At 37.6% G+C, this 22,537-nt stretch overlaps 2 protein-coding genes and 1 pseudogene across 2 annotated transcripts in view; 1 reads left to right on the plus strand and 2 right to left on the minus strand.

The window, feature by feature from the left end:
* The window catches only part of CYB5B (cytochrome b5 type B), a 29,869-nt gene continuing 7,332 nt past the window's right edge, over positions 1-22,537 (minus strand). The window contains exons 2-5 of the mRNA XM_027119454.1: positions 14,306-14,434; positions 13,740-13,769; positions 4,223-4,251; positions 1-1,247 (exon numbers count right to left, since the gene is read on the minus strand). Coding sequence (XP_026975255.1) covers positions 1,157-1,247; positions 4,223-4,251; positions 13,740-13,769; positions 14,306-14,434 — 279 coding nt within the window. The 3' untranslated portion in view covers positions 1-1,156. The remainder of the gene's footprint in view (positions 1,248-4,222; positions 4,252-13,739; positions 13,770-14,305; positions 14,435-22,537) is intronic.
* Positions 14,322-22,537, minus strand: part of NIP7 (nucleolar pre-rRNA processing protein NIP7) — an 82,669-nt gene continuing 74,453 nt past the window's right edge. Inside the window, exon 7 of the transcript XR_003435446.1 lies at positions 14,322-14,434. The gene's annotated coding sequence lies outside the window, so the exon portion shown is untranslated. The remainder of the gene's footprint in view (positions 14,435-22,537) is intronic.
* On the plus strand, positions 14,942-18,160 carry LOC113627352 (ER membrane protein complex subunit 3 pseudogene; annotated as a pseudogene).

Below are 22,537 nucleotides of genomic sequence, written 5' to 3' on the forward strand. Positions count from 1 at the left end.
GAGAAAAAAAAAAAAAACTACCAGTTTTTTATTCTCAATGGAAAAAACAACAAAACTACAAATTGGAGCCATGGAGGTAAAATACACATGAAATGGAAAACATTCTCTTGTCCCGATCTACCCCCTCTGAATGCCGCTTTACCACGGGAGTTATTTTACTGGGGCAAACAGAAGATTAAATACTGTACCTTTGATCAATTTGGAGTCTCTTCTGTAAAAAGGGGAATAAAAAATTGCCAGTTGATAAACAAAAAGAGAGCAAAATCCTTCAACAAAACTGTAAAGCTCTAAACACATACTTATAAATTTATATTTTACCAATACAAGATGGTAAGGGGTTTAAAAAAAAAAAAGAAAAGAAAAAAGATGGCTAGGAACTGGTGCCAAAGTAAAGGATAAAGTTTTTGGTGCTTTTTCTAAACTCCTGTCCTAAAAGTAGTGTTTTTCAATTTTTTCAAAAGAAAGATTACTGTGAATTCACTCTATCACCCCAATTCATCTCTTCCTCTCCCTGTTTCTCTCCACTCCCCATAAACAAATGGGAAGCAGAGTTCTGCCCAGCACCATTTGGTGGCCTTAGGAGGTGGCAAGGGCTCCCTGCTACACTCAGTTTTAACAAATAAAAACAAGGAACAAGATCATTCTGCAGTTGTGTTTTAAGTCGCAGGTGTGCAACCTGACTTCATGAATTAAACCTCTTATGATAATTAAGTCATAATTTTTAAAATAATATTTACTTAGAAGAAAAAGGGAAAAAGAAAAGCTTCAAAACCAGAGTGTGATGCCCTGTTAAGTATGTCTAATGTGCATTCAAAGTATTGGGAAGCAGGCAATTTTACCAAAGGGCAATGTCACTAGAATCCGTAGACTATACATATAAAAGAAAGTTCTGAAACATAAAGGTGCTCGTGGAAAAGAGTAAAGAGAGGAAACAAAGGCAGGGACACAATGAGCAGGTGCTTTGAGAGTAAGGCTCTGAGAAATGACTTGGACACTGGCCCCAGGGCTGAGGCGGATGTCTGGCCAACAGTCTGGGGTCCGAGGGAGAAGAATACAATTGGCAGGATTCGAGAAGAGGGCACCGCTGCAGCCTCCAAACAAGTGTCCAGTTCTCACTCCCAAGTAGATGTGCTTTCCAGACTTCAACAAGGTCTCCTCAGGAGGACTTGCTCTCCGCCATGTAGTAACGATACAGAAAACCTAAGAGAATAGCACCTACGATGGGGAAGATCCAATACGACCAGTAGCTAGACGTTTGGGGGGGAGGGTAGGGGGGAGAAGCAATAAAATTGTGAACATTTCATATCAAATGTACCCTATCTTTCAACATTCACATTTTAATATTTTAAACATTTTTCACATTTTAATATTTTTATAGCAAAGAATTTTATTTGGGGAAAAAAAAAAATCCAAAGATCTGGATTGAAGTTAAACAATAATTTTAAAAGGATTAAAAATGGAATGTATGGTGTAATACCAAAAATATATATACATACACACCTCAGTATATATATTTTCACAAAGACATAAAGTGGTTATTTCTGGGTTACAGGATTATGGAGAGTTTAAATTTTTCTTTATGCTTTTTCACATATTCTACAATTAACATCTTTGAGCATGAAAAAGTACCATTTTATGTATATAATTATAAATTTAGAACCAATGATACAACTGTTGAATATTATATCTGCCCCACATGTATTTTTAAAATTTAATCCTCACAACAATCCTATGAAATAGGTATTATTATTCTCATTTTATATATGAAATACAAGCTTTGCACCCAAAATCACAAAGGGAAGTTGGTCAAGCAGTCTGATTCCTATCCTGATTCCCATCCTCTTAATCCCTACTTAAGTTCAGACACTAATAAGGACACACACACATGCACACACACAACATACTGATAGTTCTAATAAAGTTAAATAAATGGTAGTTGGCTTAAAAAGTCCTGTAAAAAACTTTCCTCAGAGTTTCAGGACAGTCATTATTCTCCTTAAAATAATCCTTCCTGGGGATTCCCTTGACAGTCCAGCGGTTAAGACTCTGCGCTTTCACTGCGGTGGCCCAGGTTCAATCCCTGGTTGGAGAACTAAGATCCCGCAAGCCACACAGCTGAAAAGATCCTTCTTCTCTAACAGAGCTTATTAGCTCTGCTAGTTTTAAGGTATAATTCTTCCATGATCCAAATGACCTGGCTGCCCCTCCACTTATGACATATGCAGTCTAGGTATTAAAAGGCTTTGAAGCCCAAAAAGCCAGCTGAGGTTCAATAATAAAAATGATTCTCTTTGCCTAAACATGCCTAGCACTTTGTACATTTAAGTATGGCAGAAAGCTGTTCTGGACAAGTTTAGAACGTCAGCCAGGTAGCTTTGTTTAAAGACACAAGCAAGTTGGTCAGTATGTACAACAGCAATATGGCACAGGGAAACTTAAAAAGTAATCTCCCCAGGAGAGTAATGAATTCAGATATCTTCCAGAGCAGCCACAAGGAACAAAAGAGTTCAAAACACGGAAGATAAAGTCTTCAGTGCACAAGACTGAGAATGGTTGACCACCAATCCTCATATAATCCTTTGTAACTTTACGGCCACTGAGAACAGAACCAGAGGAAATGCACCTATACTGCACCAAAGGAGATACAGATTCAACAACTTCCTGGCCATAATACAGAACTCTCTTCATTCAGATTTATTCAGGTTATTGCACGTAGTTGTGACTCAGTTATTTTTATTGCTTTGAAGTATTCCACTATATGAATATCCCAGAATGAATTCATTCATTTTACTAATGAATAGTTATTTGGGTTGTTTCCAATATTTTAATATCTTGAATAATGTTGCTGTGAGCATTCTAGTACGTGTTCACTGGTATACTTGTACACACATTTCTCTTGAGTATGTATATATCCCTAGAAATGCAACTGCTGGGTCAGAAGTTATTATATTGTCAAATTTACTTGATAATGTCAAATTGTTTTCCACAGGGACTGTACCCATTTACGTCTCCCTAAGACCCTAAAGAGGGCCTAAGATTATTGGTAATACACTTCCTAAACAACGCCTCTTATTTTTAGAATTTTTAAAAATTTTCACCAATCTGGCAGGTGTGAAATATACCCTATGATTTTAATCTGCATCTCTCTGATGACAAATGAAATTAAACCTTTTTTTCCCCATATGCCTATATTTGTGCTTCCTCTTCTGTAAGGTGTTTGTTTAAGTCTTTTTCTCATATTCTACTAAGTTATTTTTTAATTGATTTGTAAAAATTATTCATGTATTCTACATAGTAATTTTTAGTCAGTTTTAAGTGTAGTGTAAGTCTACTGCAAGTTTATGGCCTGTTTCAAAATTCTTTATGGAGCTTTTGGATGAGCATAAATCCTTAATATTAAGAAAGCTGAATTTACTAACAGTTTCCTTTAATTTCCACTTTTTAAAAATATTCTGTCCATCACCTCAAACAAAAAAGACATGGTACTTTTATGGGAAAAAAAGACACATTTTCTCTCTATGAAATGCTTTAAGTGGGATCTCAGAAAGATAAAACAGCTCTATATAATCTCTATAAATTTTTACAAGCCAAGGATTCTACACTTATCTCAAGCAGAGACACTTAAGGGATGACAAACGTATACCTTTCAGGGCTAATTCTACTGTGTTAGTAACATTACTGCAAGGGATAAGTAAACCTTTGAGGAAGCACACATTCCTGAACATGACTGCAATACACAATTTTTTTCTTCTGTAAAATGTAATAATACATTTTTACATTTATTATTACATTTATAATATGTAAGGTAGGTGCAGAGTGGTTGTGAGGATTAAATGAGATTAAGTTTTTTGGGTTTTTTTTGAGATTAAGTTTTTAGTGGAAGTTGCATAGCTTGGCTGAGCTACAGAGACTGTGGGCCTGAATTAACAGTAGCACTTGTCCATGCATACTTACCTCTTACTACATGTGATTCTAATTTATGTCACAACAAGATTTAAAAATTACTCAAGGCAAGAACTTTTTTGAGATTACTCAGATGACTAAAACTGTAAAAATTAATTTTTCTAAAGCAAAGGAACTACTGAATTTGTAATAATTTTGACCAAAAAAGAATGAGCTGTCAAACTGTACTCTAAGTTATGTTACACATGTATATTTATGGAAGAACCTCTTTGCCACACAGTATGTTGAGCATAAGGAAATCTATTAAGGGAATACCAACCTTTTGCACGTATTATTTTTCGGAGGGTCCTGAAGAAGATGCATAGTCAAAAACAAACAAACAAACAAACAAGATTAACATAGAGTATATAAATCTTCTCGAATAGTCATGCAAACTCTGAAGCTAATAACAGAACTTCATCTTTCATGCAATTTGATGTTTACAAATCCATATGTGATGGGAGGACTAGGAATTCTTTTTCTGATAATATACAGGTATTCCCTAGTAAAGAACCACTAATGAAAGCATAGAGAAATATGACCTAAACTCTTTTTATTTGTAAAAAACAAACAAACAAAAAAAGCCACTGGTACAAACTATATTGCAATGAACTAATTTGCAGTCACAATGGTAAGCCTGGTTCACTGTGGCTTGCCACTGGCTGTAGCTAAGATGACATTTTGTGAAAACACTGTTAAAAAATAAAAACTCCTGTCTTGTAACATAGAGATCAACTGGGAAATGCTCAAAAGCATGCAGATGACTGTTTTGTGGCTTAGAGAAGTGAACTGGTTTACTCTCTGAAATCGTAATAGTTACGATTAGAGACCTTAGGGCTTATTTCACAATGAAAACACCAAGAATGGAGTTAGGGGAAAGAAAATACCAAAATAAACTTAAAAACAAAAATCTGGCAGTAACAAGGTACTTATACATGCGACAACACTGATGAACCTTAAATGTTACGTGAACTGAAAGAAACTAAAGACCATGTATTATATAAAGTCCATTTACATGAAATGTTCAGAATAGGCAAACCGAGAGGCAGAAGAGTAGATTAGTGGTTTCCTAGGGCTGGGAGAAGAGGAGCTGGAGGGAAATGGAAAATGACTGCTAAAGGTTACGTGGTTTCTTTTTGGAGTGATGAAAATGTTCCAAAATTAATTTGTGATTATGGTTGCACAGCTCTGAATATACTAAAAACCCTTGACTTATACATCTTAAATAGGTGAACTGGATGGCATGTGAATTATACCTTAATAAAGCTGATACTAAATTTTAAAATTCACTTTATGTAAATTATCAAATGAAGTTATGGATTTCATTAATTAGCTATATAGTACAAAAAAGCCTGCTAACTTACTGCCAGAGGACAATAACCCATTAGCATAAGTTACTGCTGCCCAAAAGATCATCTTTGCCAATATGCAATAATATGCCAGGGTATGCACACATAACTACAGATTTCAGTAACCTCCAAGATTCCCAAAAACCCTACATACATACTGGCCTAGATATTTTAGAGCAGACCATGAGATAAATTTTAATTTCATATACCCAAAACATTGTCATGCAAATGAACACATGCCCCAAACCTGAAAGAAATCGCCTACAGGCAAGTAAAACTTCTAATAAAAAGTTTTAGATAAATCCTATTAATATACTACTACACTTCTTTGAGACCCCGTTGTTAACAATCTGGGACATTTCTCCTTGAATAGAATGAGTCAGGCTAGCTAAAACATGTTACGGTCAATCTTTGAGAAATACAGCAAGTGTTTTACAGATTTGGAAGGCTGGGATGGTAATGACGGTTGTGTGTGCATCTCACTTACAACGTTGCCTTTTTTTTTTTTTTACAACATTGCCTTTTTAAAGCTTTTTTTAAAAAAACTAATTAATTAATTAATTTATTTTTGGCTGTGTTGGGTCTTTGTTGCTGCACGCGGGCTTTTCTCTAGTTGTGGCGAGCGGGGACTACTCTTCATTGCAGTGCAGAGGCTTCTCATTGCAGTGGCTTCTCTTGTTGTGGAGCATGGGCTATGCACACGGGCTCAGTAGTTGTGGTACGCAGGCTCTAGAGCACAGGCTCAGTAGTTGTGGCGCAGGGGCTTAGTTGCTCCATGGCATGTGGGGTCTTCCTGGACCAGGGCTCGAACCCGTGTCCCCTGCATTGGCAGGCGGGTTCTCAACCACTGTGCCACCAGGGAAGCCCAACGTTGCCTTTTTAAATATTCCACTACAGTAGCCAAGAAATAATTGAATTCTATCAAGAAAATTCCACGGTCTTTTATGCTTTCTTTATCCACACATATACCAATGATTTATGGAACAAAAAAATGTAGACTTAGTATTTAAAAAAAAAAAGCGGAGGTAATCTGAAAGGCTTACGTGAAAGCGAAACGGAGTAATATATGTATTGTGATGTTTAATCTATAACCACATTAAATCGGTTAGTTCATATAAATGGATTCTCTAGATTTCAAAGTTTTTAGCCTCTTTTACAACCAAAAGCACTGGTGTGTGCTAACTACAGTGAGCCTCAGACAACGCAGTAAGCAAGAGAGAGAAGAAAGAGAGGGGGAGAGAGAGGCCAGACGAATCAAGACCATAATATACTGAAACTGTAATAGTTCGTAATAAGCAATAAAAATTTTAAAATATACATGGTTTCCTTCCTTCCTTCCTCCCTGCCTCCCTCCCTCCCTCTCTTTCTTTTAACTAAGTACCTCAACCCCTGTTTTAAGAGCAATCTAGGAAAGAAAAGAGAAGGAAGCTTATCCTCTTTAGAATACGAAGAGCCAAATAAATGCCAAAGTGACTCCACTTTTAATCAGCTATAAATGAAAGAGTTTTTTAAGGCACTGCTCTTGTAGCCAAGTGTCTTGGCCAAGTTTGGAAAGAAGCCAAATAAGTTATTTTTAATTTAACAAAATTAAGAAGAAAAGGGTTCTATTAACACAAAACCTTCCTTCATCTTCACCCTTCCATTCTCTCCGTGTACAGCTCCCCCCGTTCTCATTTCCACTCCAGAGCTCTGTGCTGCATCTAACAGATGCTTAGGTGAAATTCCTACAGTTTATGATTGACTTTAATTTACCCCTGTGGGTGTTCAGGCATATCTTGGCTGGTTATGTTCTTGCCCACATTTTAATTTACATGCAAGATTGGTCAGGAGAAGTGACTGCTCTCCATCTTTGGTATGTATAGTAGTAATTGCAATACTATATGATTTTAGTTATAAGAGAGCAGTTCAAATCCAGAATTCTACCAAAAGCCTTACCAAGTGATTAATATGCATGCTTCTTTATTCTCCAATGAGTCTGGAATCCAATTCCAAACAACCAGATTGCTTTAAGTCTACTCTGATTTTAGTCCAAAATTAACAGAAATTAACTGTTTAAATACAGTGGTTCCTAAAGTTCAAGATTCATTAAGCCTTTAATTCCGTCATAAAATAAATAAGTAAATAAATATATTTATATACATATGAATACTAAACATGGACTTTGTAGAACAAGAGGAAATATTTCATAATATTTGAGTAACCTTTTTATTAAAGCTGATTATAACTGAAATTATGTCTAATATCCTCAATCAGTTTCCTCACCTGTGAACTGAAAGGCTCAAATCAGATGAACCTGAATTCTAAAGTCATATTCAATTAACTCAACACAATTTTCCGACCCAAGGGCATTTTAGCAAAACCTACAAGAGCAGACTTTTAAAGATTAGAGAGAAGTTAATACCATTCTCCCACATCCAAGAAGGAAGACTGAAGGAGCACAACCACACAGAGATGTTTCTATGTTTCAGCACGTACATAAAGGTGTGTTCTTCCAGATACTCTTCCGAGACAGTGTGCCGTGAGTACCAACCCTCTCTGATGTGGTTAAAAGAATGACAAAGAAATGTCATAATTGGCAAACATATGGAAAGGGATTTGGGGGTTAGTGGGGGGTGATTTCACTATGAACCCTGTTTATGAAAAAAACATGGGAGGAGAACACATGCTTAAGGAATGGTGTACTTTGTCACCAGAACATAAACGTAGGAAGCAATGTGCCAAAATTATAGTTCTGATGCATTCAAACATATAGACAGAGAGTTACGTGTATCTTCAGCCTAAACAGTTTATACTTAGACTTTCAGAGGTTTAAATAAAAGGGAAATGTAAGGTATATAAGAAGCTTATGTTTTAATTCCTAAATTGAATGTTAGCCATTCCAAGAGGATTCCAAGTACTTAAAACTGGAAAAGTGGATTTTAAACCATAGGACACCTTCAGCAAATTCAATGAGTATTTGGGTGGTCTGGTAGTTTTTGCAGCTTTTTATTTAGAATAATTTGGTTTCTACGTGGCCAGAAACTTATGAAAAACAACTTGGGAACTTTGGGCTTCAAACACTACTGCAAAGGACCTTCCCCCCATAATACAATGGACTGTGTAACATTAGCTAACACTACATAAATTTTAGTTTTAGGTTCATCATACAACCTAAAAAGTCTGAGTTTTGAAAGTATATGATTTCAATATTTTCATGGCCATGTGGTGTGGATCTTGAGGACAGCCTTCGCATGACGCTCTAATGTACTAAAATCGCTTTCTAGATGAGAATACAGTTTAACAATTACTGTCTTGTAAAGCATAAATCCCTAGAGTCAGCCCAGTCATATAAGTAATATTTCCCTGTACATAAGGGCAAATTCAAAGATGAAAAACACCTGCTAAAACAAATTTCTATACAACTCTCTCAAGAACCCATTATAAGATACATAAGACATCACTGAAGAAAAAAAATTAAAACACTCAGACACTAATTTCTACTGGGACCTAAGAAGTGAAAAACTTGTTATAACGTTGGAGGGCTGACTTGCAAAAGATGTTACCTTGTCCTTCTGACATCTTGCTTTGCCAAAACTACACATCATTTCTCAATAAAGCATTACAAGAAGACACTAAGCCTTCAGATTCCTCAGAAAGGGTATTTTGTCTTTCAAGAGTGATCCTGCCATTACATTCTATGCTTTATTTCAAAAGATTACGTTACAAAATACAAATGTTAGGGGAAAAAAAAACAGGCAACAATGAAACCATCATACAAAATTCTTTGGTAAATAGTAAGCACTACTCATCTAAAGGGCATCTGCATACCCATTTTAAACGTTAATAAATTAGGTTGTAGATATGATAGGAATATTTAACAATTCTTAAAAGGAAATTTTTAGTATGATGCAACCAACTAACTACATTACATAACTATAAAGCATGCATTCTTTTTAGTTTCCCTCCCACAAAAGAGAAGGTAAACTGAATGTTATGTATGTATAATACTTTACGTACGTGTAACAGAAAACTGTATAACAAAAGTCTGTAGCATCTGGGAGAAAAAAATGTATCTGCCTTTAAATGCAAGTTATAAATTATAAAGTTGCAAGTTATAAATGCAAGTTATAAATCTAACATAGATGGAGTTTACTAAATTTCAAAAGTTAAATTTTTTAAGTTAAAAAATGAAGTTTAAGAAACATGTTAAGGGACTTCCCTGGTGGCGCAGTGGTTAAGAATCCACCTGCCAATGCAGGGGACGTGGGTTCGACCCCTGGTCCGGGAAGATCCCACATGCCACGTAGCAACTAAGCCCGTGTGCCACAACTACTGAGCCTGCGCTCTAGAGCCCATGAGCCACAACTACTGAGCCTGTGTGCCACAACTGCTGAAGCCTGCGTGCCTAGAGCCCGTGCTTCTCAACGAGAAGCCACCGCAATGAAGAGTAGCCCCTGTTTGCCACAACTACAGAAAGCCCATGTGCAGCAACGAAGACCCAACGCAACCAAAAAAACAAACAAACAAACAAAACCATGTTAAGCCTTTATAGAGACAATCTTACTTCCTTAAAAAAAAGAAACAGATCAAATCCTGTTATAGCAAATGTCATCTCATCAAAGCTTTTGTCTATGGAATACTAAGTATTAAAGAGAATGAGAGAGATCTTTATAAATGGATAAAGAACAATCACTAAGATAAAATTTTTTAGAAAGAAGGGGCAGAATAGCACCTATGAGATTTTTAAAGCAAGGGATGGTTGGTCTGTCTACTGATCAATCAGTCTATCTATCCATCCATCCAACTATTTATATTTATGTATGCACAGAATCTCTTTGGAAGAGTAAACAAGAAAATGGTAGCTGGTTACCTCAGGAGAAGGGGAACTGGGAGACAGAGTTGGCGATGGCAGTCATTTTTGTTTTGTTTTTTTTGTTTGTTTTGGTTTTTTTGTTTGTTTGTTTGTTTTTGTTTTTTTTGCATTACCCGGGCCTCTCACTGTTGTGGCCTCTGCCGCTGCAGAGCACAGGCTCCGGACGCGCAGGCTCCGCGGCCATGGCTCACGGGCCCAGCCGCTCTGCAGCATGTGGGATCCTCCCGGACCGGGGCATGAACCCGTGTCCCCTGCATCGGCAGGCAGACTCTCAACCACTGCGCCACCAGGGAAGCCCGATGGCAGTCATTTTTATAGTACACTTTTTTGTACTATTTGAATTTTTAACCATGTACACCACAAACTACCCATTCAAAAAAGTTAAATGGAAAAATGGTCAGGTTATTGGGTCTATGCACCGTAATGAGATTTGACCAGTGAAGCAGTTGAACTGTCACCTAGATAATATCTGTTGAATAAATGAATGAAATGGTGCCACTTTTTTTAGTCAGGTTAGCATTTGTATGTTCCTTATCTCCTGAACTGAAGGTAGACTGAGTGATAAAAATGTTAACCAAGAAGTAAACCCATAATCCAAAGAGAGACCTCATGGACCACAAATGTGTCTAGGTTACTTTAGCACAGTAGGCAGGCAGGCAAACTGGCACAGAAAACACTGTTTCTAAGGTGAGTTTCCATAACTCAAAGCAGACCAGAAAAGTGTTAAGTATGAATGGAAGACTGATGGCTCTCAGCATGGGGACTAATCCAGCCAGGAAGAGATTTAGAGACAAAAAGGTTTTTTAATTCTAGTTAGTTATCTTTGACTGAAGCAGGTAAGAAAAACATCTGTTGCCAGATCTGTAGTTTTTAAGCTTTTAAGTTTTAGTATTGTAACAAACATTTCAGGGTCTTGAACCCCAGGCATTATCAATCTAACAAGGAAACAAGGTGACCATCAATTATTTATTTACTCATGTCATAGCAAAAGCAGTATGAAAGGTAGTTTCCAAAATACTGGGAAAGTTTCTGATTTACACTCTAGAATAGCATGTTTTGGGTGCTTTTTTTAAAAAAGTTTTTTTGAGGGGGTAGAGAGGTAGTTTCAGGCAGGGAAGAGACATGGAGCTTGGAGCTGTGGAGGGAGGAGAGAAGCAGAAAAATAAAGGAAGAATGAAAATGAAAACTCTGTCGCATAAGGCAGAAGACATTAGGCATTAAAAAAAAATCACTTCCTCACAGAGGTTCTGAAACCTTAACCGAAAGAAAGGAAAGTATTAATGAAATGAACTTTACATGTATTTCTTCATGGTGAATGTAAAAAAAATTGAGGGCTTCCCTGGTGGTGCAGTGGTTGAGAGTCCCCCTGCCGATGCAGGGGACGCGGGTTCGTGCCCCGGTCAGGGAAGATCCCACATGCCGCAGAGCGGCTGGGCCCGTGAGCCATGGCCGCTGAGCCTGTGCGTCCGGAGCCTGTGCTCCGCAACGGGAGAGGCCACAACAGTGAGAGGTCCGCGTACCGCAAAAAAAAAAAAAAAAAAAAATTGAGAAAAGAGACACCTGCAGCCTAGACACAGAAGTGCCTCTTTAAAACCCATGTAAGAAATAAATGTGGAGGATCAAGAATTTGTTCCTGGAACTAAAATCAGGCTGGACTATAGCTCTATGACAACCTATGTAGGTGGTCTTGGATCTGCCTGAAGTACAGCAGTGTGACTGGAAACACTCAATAATCAAACTCTCTATTTAATGGAGACTATCCTTTGGGTATAGCAGACATGATAAAAACAGCCTTGAAAACACTGCCTTTAAGCACTCTTTAAGCCAGGCTGGGGCCAAACTACATTTGGAGACTTCTGAATTTTTAGAGAATTTCACCAAATCTCACCAGCTAAAAGGATTTCTTTTTCTTTATTTCTTACAAAAAGTCCAAGGCTCAACAGTTTTAATTTATCTGAGACATCTCTAGTTAATTCTTTGGCCTATATATAGAAGGCAGACAGTGCTTTCCACAGAAGAGAACTAAAGTTCCCTAAGTTTTTAAATGAAAAGATGGGCATGTCATTCAGCACAGTCTGGTGCTTGGCTATCTGGGTTACGTTAAGTGCAAATTCCCACCTCCAGAGATCATGAATCAGTAGTAGTAATGGCAGCCCAGGAAATATGCGCATTTCAGAAAACATGCCAAGAGATTACAATACAGGTGGTACAAGGAATAGAATTTGAAAAACACTGCTCTCCATTCCTAAGAATGGTCTTAACTACATACTATACTACCAAGGAAGAAAAATAGCAACAAGAAGCAATTTGTAGACTTCTAGACATTATAACTCCCCCACAATTTTATTTGTCTTAAATATAATGGGTGTTCTCACAGTGCTGTGCAGAAGTGGGTTATGCCTCCTGGATACAAGGTGCATCTCTTGTACAAATGGGAACATCCCTTGAATCAAATGTTGACCTCTGAAAGCAATGGTTTCTGGACATGTTCAATATACCAAACAAGCCATGCTTAGTTCAAATTTTACCTTAATTACACAAGTGAAGATTCAAGAATGGATAGTACATGTGTTAGGAGGGGAGGACAAACAAACCAACAGTGCTCACAAAGCATTTAAGGAACTATTTCATGCCCCCTTCATAAACAATTCAACAGTTCAGAGTAGCAGAGTGCAGCAAGACGGAAGCGTTAATTTACACATGCACTCTGGATGGCAGAGCAACAGGTGGCAGATACCATCAAGCAATCTCTTGAACTGAAAGAATTCTTGTGTATAGGCCAACTTGAACTGCTGTGTCATATGAGTTCAGTAATACCAGCTCAATGAGGAAAGGGAAGCAAGAAGCTAGGAGGAAAAAAGGAAGGAGCATTGCCTCCATGATGTTCTGGGTGACAACTAACTGCTGTCCCTTTAAATTAGAGGGTAGGGGAAGTCAAGGAAAATAGCGAGAAAAAAGTGGGGGAATAAGGGAGATGAACCATCCAGCTTGTGGGAAGCAAAAAGGCTTTCATATTTTCTTCCTGGTACATTATGCAGTACACATTAAGGTTTTCAAATATTTAATCTTTTGTTTTTGTGGTATCACTGTGTGAATGGGAAGGGTGTGTAGGCCTATTTGAGCCTACACCATAGGGGAATAGGGACAGAAAGGCCTGTTCCAGTCAATTACTCAATTGTTCCAGTCTACAACTCATTCTAAGACTTGCAAGAGTAAACCGACCTTCCAATTCTTTTTCCAACACAGAAGCAATTATTATCATCTATACTATTAAATGTAAGAATAAGAAATACTTTTCTACAACTGAACCTATAAACTAATTTCTTTCAAAGCAATATGGGGCATGGCTTTAGAGTTTCAGTTTTTTAGAAAAGCGAATAGAAGCATGAACAAAATGTTCCTACTGTTCAAGACTCAGCTATTCTTTTTTCCTGAGATGGTACTGAGTCCAAATTCCTGAAAAACAGGATTTTTGTTTGGGGGAAAAGTAAACACTTCTCTTGTTACAATACATTTTAAAAAGAAAAAGCAATTTTATTTGAGTAAATAGAAATATAAACACTTGAAAGACACAAGAGAAATAGAGGACTTCTTACCTTGCCATCACTTCTAGGTTTAAGGTCATTCTGTTTAAAGAGGAAAACAAATAATATTTTAAGACACATCTAAACGAACTCTCATTACCTGCTTATTTCTAACTTTGGAACATGAGACTACACTCTGGTAGTAATTCCCTGGGAGATGCCAGGGTCTACAGAAGGGTACTGCCCACTCCCCCACCCCTGCACCCCTGACTCTGAGCGCATCAGGGTCCCTTGTTAGAATGGTATGGTTTTAAAAGTCCATAGTTACCACTTTTAGCAATGAATTTGCAAGACCAAACTACTATTTTAGGTAGAGATATTAACTGCATTACAAAAAAATCAATCAAAAATAATCCCACCTCCAAAATCAGTTCCTTTTCATAGACACTATATGTGTTGATTTACAGACAAGAAGCTCTATCTTAGCACAGTAAGGCTAGATGATTTTGGAGAAAATTTAGCCTAATGGCTGGGTTGAACGAATTTCCATTTTAGTAACTCATTCCCTCATCATGATCTGTGGCTGTTGGATAGCTTCCTCTCTCTACAAGCACTCCTAGAGCTCAGCTAATTCTTACCGGATGCACATCACCAATATAGTACTGTTTGAGCATTTCTCTGGCATCAGAGGAGTGGCCTACATCTTCAAAACTTTCAGTTGCATCTCCACCAGCTTGTTCCAGCAGAACCTCTTCTCCGCCAGGATGCTACAAGGAAAAGATATTTACTGAAGAGAGGGCTGTCTGAAAAGCTAACTAATGTAAGCTACTTCCTCCTCGCCTCTCCTCTTTTCCCCTTTCTCCCTTTAATGGCAGCAATGGGACGAATCAGCACTGCATACCCCATGACAGGATGCAATGGGGAGAACACACGGAACTCCTGTGTCTTTTGGCCAAAAATGCATAATGTGGGTTTAACTGTGAGGAAACCTAGGACAATCGCAAATTGAGAGAGATTCTATGAAACGACAAGCTGTGACCTCCAAAAATATCAAGGTTAGGAAAGCCAAAGAAAGAATATTATTCTATTCCTGCAACTTTTCTGTAAGTTTGAAATGGTTTCAAACTTTAAAGCTAAATAAATAAATAATACCAACATAATTGCCTCTATACCTAGAAAGTAGATTCTATCTATAACTTACATGCTATATACCTTGGATAAGTTATTAAGAAATTGAGATGTCTTTGTTTCCTTATTTGTAAAATGGAGACAATATGAGTACCTATCTTTACTATTGTGAGTACTATATGAGATAAGGATAGGAAATACTCTGTACTCAACAAGAGAAAGGTATAGTTAGTATAATGTGCTACCATCTATCATTTTAAAAAGCAGATACACATATGCATGCATATGCATAAAATCTCTCCGGAAACATTTAAGGGAACCTGGTGGCTCGGAGACAGGTGCAAGGAAGACTTTTCACTGTACACCCTACCGAAATTGGTTTCGCAAGTACAGTATTACCTACTCAGAAAATAATTTTTTAAAAATTGCATTTAGCACAGTCCCTGACTTAAACACTCAATAAACATTTACTTACAACTAGCAAGTTTAGAATTTACACTATTAGACATATATAGATTTATATTTTTGGAATATCAAGTAATGCTTTTAAGTAGTTACTTTTTATAACAACCTTTTAAGCAGGAATAATATTATCATCCCTATTTTAAAGATGAATTCAACAGAAGCACAAAAACTCTAAGTGTAACCTCCCAGTCAGTCACTTGCCTCTGAGCTCTGTGAGGATAAGGAAACTTCTATTTTTGGCCCCCTAAAGGTCTCTACCCAGTGATGGGTCTCCCACCCCAGCATTAAGCATGCTGTTTTGAAGCAAGAGTTAGACAGCTGCCACTCATCTGTTGTTACATCTGAACCCTCTCAGCCCTGGTAAGCTATTATTTTTGGAACTGCGTCCCAACTTGCTCTATGTACCTAAACTATGGACGACATCTTTTCCTTATGACACATCCCAACTATTATGCTGCCTTTTCAGAGTAAAAGGATAACAAAATGTCTTAGTGGTTTGAGATATTCCAGAGAATGGCTGAGTTTATGACTCCCTACATAGCTCTTTCTACAACTACAAAGTATTTTCATTTTCACCAATCTCCCATCATAAAGAAATAAATAAGCAACTCTTTTATACTTTTTTTCCCTACTGTATGGGGAAAAAAAGAATAAGGAATCAACTACAGCTTTATAACAGAAATAAGTACAGTTAGTTAACATTTTGGTACATACAACTGTTTTTCCTGTCCATTCAATCATTTCAATTATTATGCTTCAATTTTTATTGAGTACTTACAATTTAATGTACTAGGCAGTGATGAAAGGTTTTGTGTCTTCATAAAAATGAGTTCATATGGTATATACTGTTTTATAGCCTGCTTTTTATTTTTCATAGAGGCCAAGGAGGGTCAGAGTGGTCAATAAAAAGGGTTCAGTAAAATAACTCTCACTCCAAAATGTGGTCTTAATACAGATGGTTTAGAGCAAGCAAAAATATTTCAGGGAACCCTTCGTTACTGTTTTAGAACTCTATAAACTTCAGACATTATTTAAAATCAAATAGCACCAGAGGCAATGCACTAGGCCTGAGGCCACAGCAGAGCCCAGGCCAGCCCTGAGCCAAGATAATGCCCAGGCTGCAGGACAGGAGAAGTCCCTGAGGAGAATCCCGAGAGGAGCCCCAGTGCCCCAGGGAGGAGAAGCCCCGTGACCCTGGTCGGACTGGCTCTCAGTGGGCTGCTCAACTCCAACATGAGCCTGGGTGGTCCAACCCATCTTTATCATCACCTGGGGGTGTGATCCACCACTAGGTGTCTATCCTACTGCAGAGTGACAAGAAGCTCAACCAGGAGCAAATATCTGAAATTAATTAATTAATTCAAAGCACAGTCCTCAGGGAAAATGGAAATTATATTCCCAAACAGTCCTTGACATAAAAATATTACTTCAACAACCCAGAGGATGGAGTTTTCAAAAAAAAAAAAAAGGAAAATAATACCACCTTCTCCTACAACTGATCCCACGATGCTCACAGATGTGATGAAAGAGAATGTCACAAATGTTCTCACTGTGATTCTTATTGGTGGATGGATCAACATGACATTCTTAGGCTTTATCACAAAGTGCTATTTCCAATGACCCTATGTAAGCTTACGCTACAGAAAGGAATCGAACTACCCATTATTAATAGCTGCATCCTGGTACTTCTGCTGTGTATTTGGGCTTCAGAGCATTCACTCTCCAAATGTGGGATAATGCCAATGACCAATCAGGAATGATGGAGACACAGATGACTGCAGCAGCCATGGCCATGCCCACCACAGATACCAAGAAAGCTTTCAAGACAAAGTGAAAAGTTTTGGAGCTAACAGATCACCAGAGGGCACCAGGTGATGCAAAGAGGAGCACATGGCCAAACGCCTCCACTTGGAAGGCATATTCAAAAATGAATTACGGACCTCTTTTTGTGTGTGTGTGTGTGCGGTACGCGGGCCTCTCACTGTTGTGGCCTCTCCCGTTGCAGAGCACAGGCTCCGGACGCGCAGGCTCAGCGGCCATGGCTCACAGGCCCAGCCGCTCCGCGGCACGTGGGATCTTCCTGCACCGGGGCACGAACCCGCGTCCCCTGCATCGGCAGGCGGACTCTCAACCACTGTGCCACCAGGGAAGCCCTAAAGACCTCTTTTTGAAGGTCAACCAGGGATTAGCTGTTGGGAACTTGGAGTAGTCCTTAACCTTTTAACTTTTGTTTGCACTGGAGACTCACAGAATAAAAAGGAAAATGCATGAACTGGTGCGTATGCAACAAGGATCATTCTTGTCTGACCCAGGTTCTTTTTTATGTTTGAAACTAGAAGAAACGAGGCCTGTGTGCTGGGTGACTTATAAGGAAAGAGCTATCTTTTAAATGTTTTTAAATTTCCTTCTGGTGCCTGTAGAAATGAAAGGCAGAGAAGGGGGGAAACTCAAGCTAGTGATAATATATAAAAACTTAGCAAAAATTCAACCTTTGGAAGAAACATTGCCAATTATAACTAATTATCATGTGCAATCAGCCTGACTTCTAGACCACAGTAAACTCCCGTTTTCTTGGGATCCGAATACCCTGTATTTTTATGCTTAACTTATGTGCTAGTATTTTTATAACTTCCTTTAAAAAACTAATAATTTTCATTACTGAAAATTTAGAAACTATGTATGAGCAAAAGAAGTCTCTGTATTGTTCATTTTGAGCCTACAGAATGACATAAAGAGCAAATGTGTCAAAACTTTATTCAAATAAACTCTTTTTCAGAGTGAATACTCAGGACCAGGACAGACTTAGCAAACCTTCTATATCTCTTAATACTGTCCAGGGAAAGCTGATGACCCTGATATACTGCTGGATTCTCAAGTGCCTTCAGGATGACCAAAGATAGGTTAAATATGGGAGATTCTTGATCTGGATCTCAGAATATATCAAATCCACCAGGGGAAAAAAAAGAAATCAATGGTTCTGTACTGTATGTAACCACTCAGTTGAACTAAAGACCCAGTTATTCTGGATATGAGAGTTTACATATTGTTATAAGAAGGAAGATAGAGCAATTGCTGGCAGATACAAAGATAACGGTTGCCCAGGGATAATTCTGTCTGAATTAAATGTCCTAGGGAAGTGGCAGTGTGCCATTCTATACCAACAGTTAAATGTAATTTGCATGTTGAGTACTGTAATCAAAACTGGGGAAATCAGAATAATATCTGTGGATTGTATCAGTATCAATATCTTGAGTTGTTTTGTACAACTACAGTTGTGCAAAATTTTACCAGTACAAGGAAATGGGTAAAAAGTACAAAGGATCTCTCTATTATTTCTTTTATAACTGCATATGAATCTTGTTATCTCAATAAAAATTTCATTCTAAAAAAATAAAATCAATTCCCTAAGTATATACTAGAGAAATGTGTATACATATATGAACTTATACACACACACAAATGATCATAGCATCATTATTCATTATGACCCTAAACCTGAAACAACCCAATATCCATAAGGAGAATATGAATAAACTGAGGTATAATCATACAATAGAATCCTAATCAGCTATGAAAAAGAATGAGGCACTGCAATATGCACAAAAGAATATAATATATTGAACCAAAGATGCCAGACACAAAACAATATATACTGTGACACTCATTTGTAAAAAGTTCAAAACGAGGGATTTCCCTGGTGGTCCAGTGGTTAAGACTCCGAGCTCCCAATGCAGCGAGCACAGGTTCAATCCCTGGTTGGAACTAAGATCCTGCATGCCACACGGTGCTGCCAAAAAAAAAAGAAAGAAAAGAAAAGAAAGGAAAAGGGCAAAATGAATCTATAGTGTTAAAGTCAAGAGAGATAGTACCTCTGGGAATGAGGAAGGAGGCAGTGATTGGGAGGGTCTACAAGGAGAAGTTCCAGGATGTTATAATGTCCTAGATGGTGGTTATCCAAATGTGGTCACTTACTAGAGTGACACCATATGGCTAAATCTTAGGAATATATAAATAGTGGGAAAATAAGTTCCAAAATACCACAGACACAACTGCCTTTGCGTATACTCTAGGTATAGTCAAATGATCTTTGACAAGGGTGCCAGGACCACTCAACAGGGAAAGGACAGTCGCTTCAACAAATAGTACTGGGAAAACTGACTATTCACATGCAAAAGAGTGAAGATGGACCCTTAACTTACATCGCATACAAAAATGAACTCTTAATGGATTAAAGACCTAAACATAAGACCCAAAACTATAAAATTAGGGGAAAATCTTTTATGACATTGGACTTAGTGATACTTTCTTGGATATGACATCAAAAGCAAAAGCAACAAAAGCAAAAGTTGACAAATGGGATTATATCAAACTTAAAAAGTTTTATACATCAAAGGACACAATCAACAGTGAAAAGACAACCAACAGAACAAAAGATATGTAAATCATAAGGGGTTAATATCCAGAGTATATGAAGAACTCCTAAAATTCAACAACAAATCAAATAACCTGATTATACAATGGGCAGAAGAGTTGAATAGACATTTCTCTGAAGATGACACACAAATGACCAACAAGCATATGAAGAGATGCTCAACATCAGTAGTCACTGGGGAAATGCAAATCAAAACCACAATGAAATACCACCTCCCACCCATTAGGATATCTATCATCAAAAAACCAGAAAATAACAAGTGTTGATTTGGACATAAGAAATTATAACCCTGGGAATGTAAAACAGTGCAACCACCAGCACCATCTATTTCAGAACTTTTTGTCTTGTAAAACTAAAACTCTATGGGGACTTCCTGGCAGTCCAGTGACTAAGACTCCTTGCTCCCAGGACTTCCCTGGTGGTGCAGTGATTAAGAATCTGCCTGCCGGTGCGGGGGATATGGGTTCAATCCCTGGTCCGGGAAGATCCCACGTGCCGCAGAGCAACTAGGCCCCTGCACCACAACTGCTGAGCCTGCATGCTGCAACTACTAAAGCCCACATGCCTAGAGCCCATGTTCTGCAACAAGAGAAGCCACCGCAATAAAAAGCCCACGTACCGCAACGAAGTGTAGCCCCTGCTTGCCACAACTAGAGAAAGCCCACGCACAGCAACAGAGACCCAACACAGCCCAAAAAATTAATTAATTAATTATTTTTTTTAAAGCCTCTGTGCTCCCAATGCAGGGGGCATGGGTTCGAGCCCTGGTCAGGGAACTAAGATCCCGCAAACCACAGGGTATGGCCAAAACAAAACAACTCTATGCCCATTAAAAGCTTTTTTTTGATTTAATATCTCTTTCATCTAATATTATTATAGCCACCTCTACTCTTATTTTGTTACTATTTGCATGGAATATGATTCCATTCTTTCACTTTCAACCTATTAGTGTCTCTGAATCTAAAGTGAGTCTCCTACAGATGGCATATAGTTAGACCACGTATTTTTATCCATTCTGCCAATCTCTGTCTTTTGACTGGAGAGTTTAATCCATTTACATTGAAAGTAACTGCTGATATGGAAGGACTTACTCCATCAAAATGTCAGAGGACATTATCAAGAAAGTGAAAAGACAACCTACTGAATGGGAGAAAATATTTGCAAGTCACATATCTAATCAAGGATTAATATCCATAATATATAAAGAAATCTAACTTAACAAAAAGACAAACAATCCAATTTAAAAATGGGCAAAAAACTTGAATAGTCGTTTCTCCCAAGAAGATACAGAGAACGAATAAGCACATGAAAGGATGCTTAACATCATTAGTCATTAGGGAAATGCAAATTGAACCACAAAAAGATACCAGTTTACACCTGCTAGGATGGCTATGACTGAAAAACAGAAAAATTACAAGTGTTCCATGAAGAAGTTAGAACCCTCATCCATTGCTGGTGGGAATGTAAAATGGTACAGCTGCTGTGGAAAACAGTTTGGAGTGTCTTCAAAAAGCTAATTATAATATAATTACCATACGACCCAGCAATTTCACTGCTAGGTATATATCCAAATGAACTGGCAACAAAGACTCAAACAGACACTTGTATGCCGTTGTTCACTGTAGTATTGTTCACAAAAGCCAACAGGTGGAGACAACCCAGGTGTCCACTGAAGAATGGATGAACAAACAAAACGTGGTATACACATATCATGGAATACTATTCAGTCTTAAAAAGGAGTGAAATCCTGATACATGCTACAACATAGATGAACCCTGAAGACATTATTCTAAGTGAAATAAGTCAGACAAAAACGACAAATACTGTATGATTCCATCTACATGTGGTACCTAGAACAGTAAAATTCACAGAGACATAAGGTAGAAAAGTGATTACCAGTGGCTGGGAGGAGGTAGCAATGGGAAGTTATTGTTTAATGGGCACAGTTTCAATTTGGGATGATGAAAAATTTCTGGAAACAGCTGATGGTGATAGACACACAACAGTGTGAATGTACTTAATGCCATTGAACCGTACACTTAAAAATGGTTAAAATAGTAAATTTTATGTTATGTATATTTTACCATAATAAAAATAAAAATTTAAAAACCTAAACATGCTAAGTAAAAGAGGCCAGATACAAAAGGACAAATATTGTATGATTCTACTTATATCAGGTAGCTAGAATAGGCAAATTCATAGAGACACAAAGTAAATTAGAGGTTGTATCAGGGGCTTGGGAAGAGTGATGAGAGGGTAGTTATTGCCTAATGGTTACAGAGTTTCTGTTTGGGGTAATGAAATAGTTTTAGAAATAGATAGTGATGTTGGTTGCACAAACTGTGAATGCGATTAATGCCACCTAATAGTACAGTTAAAAATCGTTAAAATGGCAAATTTTTATGTTATATATATTTTACCACATACACACACAAAGCTAGGTTTACATACCTATAATTAACATAAGCCCAAAAGTTTACTTTTGTCTGAATCACAGCAAAACAAAACAAATAAGACCAAGAGTCTGGAGGTTATCCTCAGTCACCTAGATTGGTTGGTTACCAGTGCTATTCAAATCTATTGGACAATCATAAGTTTCTCCCTATTTTTATTAAGTAAACCTAATATAAGGCAGTACACATTTCCCATTTTTTCTAGGATCTATTTTGCTTTTAAATCTCATATGAATTTGTAAAAACGATTCTTTTGAACTGGATAGCCTTTGTGTTTTAAGACTAATGGATCTTGTCTCAGCTTTTAATGCATGAGCAATTATATAACACTACAAATATTTCAAATAAACTATATGGCAACCAAGATCATAAACTTTCAATTGATGAAACAA

This window comes from Aethalodelphis obliquidens, unplaced genomic scaffold, assembly GCF_003676395.1.
Source record: "Aethalodelphis obliquidens isolate GAN/ISIS:26980383/991018 unplaced genomic scaffold, ASM367639v1 scaffold20, whole genome shotgun sequence".
In the NCBI taxonomy this organism is placed as follows: Eukaryota; Metazoa; Chordata; class Mammalia; order Artiodactyla; family Delphinidae; genus Aethalodelphis; species Aethalodelphis obliquidens.